Source organism: Terrapene carolina, unplaced genomic scaffold (genome assembly GCF_002925995.2).
Source record: "Terrapene carolina triunguis isolate 2854851 unplaced genomic scaffold, T_m_triunguis-2.0 Scaffold361, whole genome shotgun sequence".
NCBI classification, from domain to species: Eukaryota; Metazoa; Chordata; order Testudines; family Emydidae; genus Terrapene; species Terrapene triunguis.
Window position 1 is genome coordinate 360,283 of NW_020664712.1, and position 8,860 is coordinate 369,142.

At 44.2% G+C, this 8,860-nt stretch overlaps 1 protein-coding gene across 1 annotated transcript in view; it reads left to right on the forward strand.

Moving 5' to 3' along the window:
- Positions 1–5,308, forward strand: part of LOC115271305 (zinc finger protein 883-like) — a 254,910-nt gene extending 249,602 nt beyond the window's left edge. Inside the window, exon 5 of the mRNA XM_029912884.1 lies at positions 4,676–5,308. Within this exon, the coding sequence (XP_029768744.1) occupies positions 4,676–5,154 (479 nt within the window). The 3' untranslated portion in view covers positions 5,155–5,308. The remainder of the gene's footprint in view (positions 1–4,675) is intronic.
- Positions 5,309–8,860: the final 3,552 nt, after the last annotated feature.

Consider the following 8,860-nt stretch of genomic DNA (forward strand, 5'->3'; position numbering starts at 1 on the left):
GATACATTAATAACTACATTAATAACGGTAGCTTTCATGCCTTTTCCTCTTTTTGAAAGGAAAATATGCCTGCTGTAGAATTCTAAATTGAGTAAATAGGTGTATGACTCATGCATGAGTTGTGTGACAGTCAGATGAGCTCCTCTTTTAATAGGAGAGCATATAATGTTGCCATTCAGGAGCCCACGGGAGAATGGAGAACGGAGCCGTGGGAAGGCAGGAGAATGGGGGAGTAGCTAATTCTGGAGTGCCAGGACATGGGAAGGGTGTGTGCAGATTTAGATCTAAGAAGCAGCAGGGAGGGAGGAGGTAGTGAGAGAGGAGGAGGGAACACAAGAAGCTACCAAGATGCTGGGAGGTGGTGATGGCTGAGAGTAATGGGATGAAGGGGAGGGGAGTGTGTAGGAAGGGCACCCAGGAAGTGGGCTGGGTGGGTCAGTGGGAAGGAGGAGAGATTTGGGGATCTAGAGCTGTGGGGGATCCCAGACTTTAACCCCGAATCCCTACCCAAGCCTTGTTGCTTTTGAGCTACACTCCAGTTTTATTTCTGCTCAGTTCCACTTCATTATACATTTTTCCCAAAACATTATTATTTTAACTCTTGACCTCCCTCTCCCACTCATTACCCCCCTCCCCATATAACCTCCCCATCTCTATGCACAGTGACCCTGGCCACCAATCCTGAGTCCTTGCTGCATTCCTCCCTCCCATAACAGGGCCTCTAGCCAGCCCCTCTCTTTGGGTAGGGACCCACATGCCTCTCCTTTTTTACCAGGGTTTGAGGATTGCAGCTTGTCCTCCACTGTGTTCACTGGACTAACGTCCAGCTCCTGTGCTTTGCTTTCTCTCCAAGGGCTGTGAGCAGTGTCTGTGTGTGATAGAGGTGGGAATTTTGGTGATACTTGTATGATGCCAATACACACCTCAGTTTCCCTCTGTGATTGGTATTGCTATGATTAGAAAGAGCAGGAGACATGAGGTGTTTTGTCATGTAGCTGTCATGGGGTGATATGAATGTGTCATTAAGGACTGGCTGGGACCAACCTACATCAATGGAATACCTGACAGAGACAAGGGAATAATTGTCACCTATGTATCTCAGCTTGGCTGAGTGAAGCATACATGGACTCATTATGTTTTTGGGAGAGGAAGAACTGGGCTTGCAGATGCAGGGAGCTCTACCGGAGTGAAGACAAATGGCACAGTAAAAGGAAACTGAACTGTTTTCTACAGCAGCATGGCTCAAGGCCATTGGCCAGTATGGACTATATTGTCTTTTTTGCTTCCCTGTGCTAATCTAAGGATTTTCCAATGCTGTGTTTCAGTTGATTAATAAACCCTGCTATATTTTAAAAGTCTGCCCAGTGTCACAGCAAAAACTTGCTCTGTGCATTGAATGAGGAACAGTCTCTGAAGAGGAGTGTAGTTCAGCTGGACCTGCTGGCAGAGCTCACAGATTGAAATAGGATTGTTGAAGCCAGAGGCTTCCCAAGGACTGTTTAAAAGCCCAGGCATTGCACAGATTCTATGGATTCATGACAGTGTGCCTCATGGGGAAAAGATATAAAACAAGAAAAGGATCTAAATGCGTATTTTCCATGGCCCCCTCATCAGTCTTCGTGGGAATCCCTGATCAGTTCCAAAGTGTATTAAAACCTTCCTTAAAGGCTTACCTCTTAGTTATCGGGTCAGGTCCATTTTGTTAGAGGGCCTCCTACTTCCCTAGTTCTTGTCACGCAGACAGCAAGCAGCAAAAGACCAGAAGTCTGAAGCGCAGACAATGCGATGTTTATTGGGGTTAGTTTCCAAGCAAGCATATTCCGAAGCCTTTCACACCAGTCGGGCTTATCTCTATACTCCAATAGAATCTGTTCCCCAGTGTTTCCTTCCCAGCTCTGATGCCGCAAAGCATTTACCCGTGTCCCTCTTCCCAGCTCTGATGCCGCAGAGCCTTGCCTGTGTCCCTGTTCCCCGTTCTCCCAATTAACAAACATGATTCCAATTTCCCTTCCCCCTCCAGTTTACATAGTAATATTCTCAGCTATACCTAAACAAATCATTGTACTGAAATTTAACTAACCAATTCTAACATATTGTAACATAATTCTCTAACCAATTATATCCCTCTACCCTAATTAACTTACACCTAGCAAAATTAATTATACAGCAGACAGAAACAATTAGAGAACCAGACAGATTAACAATAGAAAAGTGGTGGCCATAAAGTCAAAACAATACAGAAATGAGGGTTTCACAGCCACAACCATTGATAAGTGATTTCTTGCCAGACAGGATGCTAACTAACTAAGTTTTCTTTAACCATCTTAAGATCTGTTTCTTTATCTGGTGGTGATGGGCACTATCCGGACAGGATCGTCTTCCTAACAGCCCAATAGCACCGTATTTCAGTGTGATTGGTTTGGGAGGTGAGGATGTGACCGTTCGCTTCCCAGCTTATGGCTGCCCCTGCTGCTTAGCCAAAGGCCTTAGCCTAAGAACAAGGCCTCAGACTATCCTAGTGAGAGAAGGCCCAGACACAGGCAGACTGTGATTTTGATTCTTTGTTTTTATACCCCTGTAACTAGCTAAGTGATAAAAATACACCTAAGTTCTTAAAGCATAGGCTTTACAGGCAGGCCTGAATATCTCTATTCTAACAGTGGGTTCTACCCCTTCCCCCAGTCTGTGTCTGTCTTGTCCATTTAGATTGTAAATTCTTCAGGGCATGGGCCATTTACTATTTTGTCTTTGTACTTTGCCTAGCACAATGGGGACCCACTGTTAGTGGGTGCTGAGGCACTAAGGTAATGAATATGATTTACAATAATAACAATTCTCCTGCCACTTTGAGCCAAGGAAGCTGATCTTGGGATGTTACTGCTTAAAAATGAGCTGGGGTTAAAACCATGGAATATTCTTTGTGACAAGTATACCACTGATTTCCCTTGTTTTCTTTACCTGGAGTAGGGTTTCCAGTTTCCAAACCTGATGTGATCTTGCAGCTGTGTAGATAAATCTCTGCATTAAGCCTCTTTGCATAACTTTCAGATGACTTTGTATTATGACTCTTCATATAACCTTGTATTGGGTCTATCCATGTGTGACCTCTGTTTTCATGCAACTTTATGTCAAGTACTTTGATATGGGAACTTTGTATCAAATCCTTATATAGAAACTTTGTATTGAGCCTCGGTATAATGTTATAGGCCCTAAGGATAGTTAAGGTAGAAGAAAAATGACTTTTTGCTAGGAGTAGAATAAGATCTTCCCCCCTTTAATCAAGTGCCCTGTTGAATGAATGAGGTGTGAATGAGGAAGGCGTGGAAGGCAAGCTCCAAATGTTGCAGCTGTCTGGAGGTGAGGGGATGGAAGCCAGACTCAAGAACAATAAAACTTGTCAAGTGGGCTCATTAAAGAAGATCAGACATATTGATGGCCTTGGGAGTTAGAAGCAAGCACCTTCTTTTGAAAACACCCTCTTTGAAAATAAATGTGGCAGCATTAAGACAACACCCAGAAGGAGGTGCCACAGACTTTGAATCTGGTATAGATTTGCATGAGAGGGAAGCTGCTATAAATGTGAGGTGTCTTGCAGAGGATTCCGGGTCTTGTCTTGTCAGCATCTATCCAGATCGACAGAAGCCCGGCTCCATCTCTCCCCCATCTAACTTGCCTGGCCAGTGAAGTTAAGGGGAGCAACTATTAGGTAACAACAAGAAGATGGATTGTGCTTTTGTGTGTGTGTGTGTGTGAGAGAGAGAGAGAGAGAAAGAGAGAGAGAGCATGAGTGTAAGGGGTGAAAACCTTATCTACTATCATATGCATATGATACAGTGTTGATTGATACATGTATTACCAATAAATGTGGCGCTTTGCCTTATCCCCCCTGAAAAGATCCTGTGCAGTACTTTAAGTACAACAGTTGGAATGAGGGGAAGAGCTGTGGGTCCCAGACCTCCAGGGCTCTGAGAAAGAAGTGTACCTGACAGCTACCTGCACAGGTAGGGAATTGGTTAAACCAACTCAAAAACTGTCTGTGAATATAGGAAACATTTGGGATGCCCTACAAAGACCTTGTGAGCTCTCCAAGTTCAGGATTGTTCCTTGCAGATGTGGAAGCATTAGGCAGATGTCACTCGTGCCTTCCCACCTATCCTGACTGACAACTGGAGGCAGGTCCCTCCCCAATTTCACTTTCCCCTGAGTGTTCTGGTGAGATGTGGAACAAAACTGATCCCTTCCTCTCTCCTCTGGGGAAGGGTTTGGGAAAATCAGCTCCTGATAGGTTTGATGTCTCCCGCACATATTTTGGTTTGTTCATCCCTTTTTCGATTCCTGTCTCTGAGATTTCCTTTCTCTCTGGCACAGAGAGTGACCTATGTCCGGATACTCTTTCTCCCATCAGGTGATGGAATGGTGAGTGAGAATGAGGAGGAGAAACCCCAGCAGGAAGATGCTGAGCAAGTAGAACCACATGGGATGTTATCAGGAAGATCCATAGGGAATGTTTCCGGGAATTGTGCACGCCGAGAAAAAGCAAAAGCCTGTGAAACTCAGCAGATGGCAGAGGAAAACTTGAGGAGCCACTTAGACCTTATTACACGCGAAAGAATCAACATGGAAAACAGATGCTACATATGCCATGAGTGTGGGAAAAGCTTCAGTGGGATCTCAGACCTTTTCACACATCAAAGAATCCACAGAGGAGAGATGCCCTACACATGTTCTGAGTGCGGGAAAAGCTTCAATCAGAGCTATACCCTTATCAGACATTGGAGAACTCACACTGGAGAGAAACCCTACACATGCTCTGAGTGTGGGAAAAGCTTCAATCAGAGCTCAAACCTTATCAGACATAGGAGAATCCACACAGGGGAGAAACCTTATGGATGCTCTGAGTGTGGGAAATGCTTCATTCATACTTCAGCCCTCATCTCACATCAGAAAATCCACACAGGAGACACGCCCTACACATGCTCTGAATGTGAGAAAAGCTTCTATCAGAGCTCTGACCTGATCAAACATCGTAGAATCCACACAGGAGAGAAACCCTACACATGCTCTGAGTGCAGGAAAAGTTTCAATCAGAGCTCAACCCTTATCAGACATCAGAAAATCCACATGAGAGAGAACTGTAATAAATGCCTTGACTAGGGCTGGCCAAAGATTTTTCTTTTAAAAAAACCCACATTTGCTAATTCCCACAGAGTGATCTTTGCACCATCTTCAGCGTGGTCTCTCAGCTCCCCCAGATGAGTTGCCTGCTTCTGCTTTTTGCAGCTCACCCTTCTTTGGGGTCAGTCCTGTGATCTTTACTATCAACTCCTTTCCTTTTGAGTCGAAGGAGTGTGTGTCCCTCTAGCCAGGAATGTTCATCGGTTCCAGGTGGGAGCGAGAGGTTTGATCCCAACAAGCTGCACTGAGGCAAAAACTACCTGTGCCTTACAGCCACTAGGACTGTACATGGCGTTGGCTGCTCAAGTTAGTGATCTTGGTGTAAAAAGACAATTATAGTTGTAGAGCAGGTGCAGCCCAGGTGCAGTGGTTGCATTAGCTTTCCCCTTGAGCTGACCTAAACTCCATCACTTTTCCTAGTCTAAACGAACCCTGAGCGTCACGGTTATACTGTTCCCCCATTTGAAAGCAATTGTTAGTCATCAAGTTCCCCCTTCGGGAAAAAATTGTTTAATTCCCAGTTGCTCTGATGTTGCTCCAGGTTGTGCTGCAGAGCAGATGTTTTTACTACCATTTTCCTCACTTAAAATATATTGAACTATAAGAAAGAGCAGGAACAGGGCAGGGATAGGGAAAAATGTCATTTCACCCTCTGTAACAACAGAAGAAGATAGGGTAAATCAGAGGGATTCCCTTATTCCCCATCACCATCCCAATCCCCCTGTTGTTCAATTGGTTAGGTCAATATTTTTTCTAAAGGGCTGGGAAGAGGATTCCCTGGTATATGACTTGGAACCAAGCAAAATACCCATGCATTTGGCTCCCAAAGCAGTTGTGGCCCAGGCCCTGCAGGAGGTTGCTCCTGAAGATATCTCCTTTCTAATCAGGTGCATGTTGCCTATTATTTGGGAAATGCAATCCCTAGCTAGGTAGGGATGGGAAAAAGGGAAGTGACATTTCTGTTCAGCTCACCCCTGGGAGATGCTGCAAATGTGTAGAAAATGAAATCCATGTTGAATATGATATAGCTGCAGAAAGATATTTATTTTTAATAGATACCTGACATTGGTGTTTTACAGGGATTCTAAGCCACACCTGAATTTAGTCCCTAATTTAAACCTGTGCCACCAGATTAAAGAAATAAAAGGAAATTTTGGGGGAGTTATTCCTCACTATCGCTACTGATATGTTGTATGGTTGGAGAATTATTCTACACCAGAGAAGTGTAAAATTACTTCAAGTAAGGTCAAAGACTTGATAAGAAGTCAGGTAGAAATTGCAGGTACAAGTGGTCGATTTTCACCCCAGAGATGGAAGCTATGGTGACCTGTGACCCCGTAAACTATTTTTAGAAAGCTGCTCACTAATTAAGTGGCATTGATCACACTCCTAAAGGATGACATGGTTAAATTGGGAACAACTGTCTTTTTCAGCTGATTATTTCAGAGCCATTCCATGCCTATGGGTCCCAATTTGGCTGCCTTGTTGGACAAGAAGCACTTCCATGCTGGGCAAATGATTTGTAGCCAATAAGGGAATGTATCAGATTCCAAGTTCAGACTGCAGGATATATGAATACTGAGTCCAGCGTCTGTGGTTTGCTCTCTTAGTTTACTCTTGAGTCTAATGCATTTGTATCACTTCTCCACCTCCTGCTACTTTGAAAGATTAGAAAGTGTGAAAATAAAATACAGGTGGTTTTGCTCATGATGCAGCCTTCCCACGTAGTGAGAGACCATTTCCACCCACACTTCTGGTAGAAGACCTAGCGAGAAATGAACTCACAGAAATGGAAGGCTCCTAGGTTATTGTAGAATGTGACTTCACACAAAGCTAACTGGTTGGAAAAGGGAATTAAGAGAAAACTGCCCTATAAGTTTATATTTTGTAATCTTTGAATAAGTTGTTACCAGGGACAATGAAATTAAACATGATGTTAATTAGTGTAATTAGTGTAACAGGCTGATTCTGTGATAACTTTCAGTGTTACAATATGATTCGGGTTTTCTTCTAGTTCTCTCCCTGCCCGTCCTACTATATCGGAAACGGTGGCTAATCCTGAAATTAAAACCTCACTCCAAAAGAATTAAAGTGGGGGAATATGTGAGAGAAATAGCATGTATGAGAAGAGAGACCCAATATGGACTGTAATTATTTCTATTTAAAATGGAATTTATTTTGATAAATTTTAAAATAAATCTTCTGTTAAGAGGAAAATTACTTGAGACAAGATGTGTAACCTTTTACCCATTCCCCACAGTACTGATGTGTTTTTGTTTGTTTGTCTCTCCTCCGGTGGTTGCTTTTTAATAAAATAATAGTTTTGGTTTGAAAGCAATCTTGATTCCATTAGTTGAAAGCAGACAGATCCCTACAAAGCAACAGGCAATTTTCTTAAGCCTTCATAGTGCATTGTCTGCACCAATAACAATCCCCTCCTAGCATTACAAGCACTGTTCTGCTGTACATAGCAACAAATATTAGTGGCTTCCAGCTTCAAATTGCTGCCTCAAGATATCCCTGATCCTTATGGCCCCACGATCCACCCCTTAAATAGCCCTGGTCTCTGGCTGTTCAAATTCAGCCTCCAGGTGCTGAGCCTCAGTGGTCCAGCCCTGAGTGAAGCTTTTACCCTTCCCTTCACAAATAAACAGCCAAAAGCACACTCAACAGTCATTCTGCACTTGCTGAGCCTGTTGTTGAACCACTCCTTGCTGCTGTTAAGGTGCCCCATGTATGGCTTCATAAGCCACGGCATTAAGGGGTAGGCAGGGTCTCTCAGGATCACAATGGGCATTTTGACTTCCCCTACAGTGATCTTCTGATCCAGAAAGAGAGTCTCTGCTTCCAGCTTCTTGAACAGGCCAGTGTTCTGAAAGATGCACCTTACCGTGCCAGCCTGCATTAATGTCTGTGAAATGCCCACGGTGATCCACAAGTGCCGGGAGAACCATAGAGAAGTACCCTTCTGATTAATGTACGCTGTGACTAGGTGGTCTGGTGCCAGAATTGGAATATACGTGCCATCTATCGCCCCTCCGCAGTTAGGGAAGCCCTTTGTGCAAAGCCACCCACAATGTCTCACACGTTGCCCAGAGCCACAGTCTTTCGGAGCAGGATGTAATTAATGGCCCTGCACACTTTTGTCAACACATGTCCCACGGTCGACTTTCCCAACTCAAACTGATTAGTGACCGATAGGTAGCAGTCTGGAGTAGCCAGCTTCCACACTGCAGTTGCCACGCACTTCTCCAATAACCGGGCAGTTTTCATTCTCGTGTCCTTGCGCTGCAGGGTTGGGACAAGCTCATCAGAGAGTCCCATGAATGTGTCTTTCCTCATCCAAAAGCTCTGCAGACACTGCTCATCATCCAAGATGTGCATGACGATTGATTCCCACCACTCAGTGTTTGTTTCCCAAGCTCCAAGGTGGTGTTCCATTGTGGTCAGCACCTCCGTTAATGCCACAAGCAATCTCGTGTCATAGCTACTACACATGGTGAGATCAATGTTGAACTCTGCTTGCCTTTGTACTATAAGGAATAACTCCATTGCCACTTGTGATGTGTTAATAAGAGCAAGCAGCATATGGGTCAACAGTGGGATCCATTCCTGCTGCCTGAAGAGGCAGAATGCACAGTACACAAACCATTGAAAGATGACACCAAATGTGAATGGAAGCACA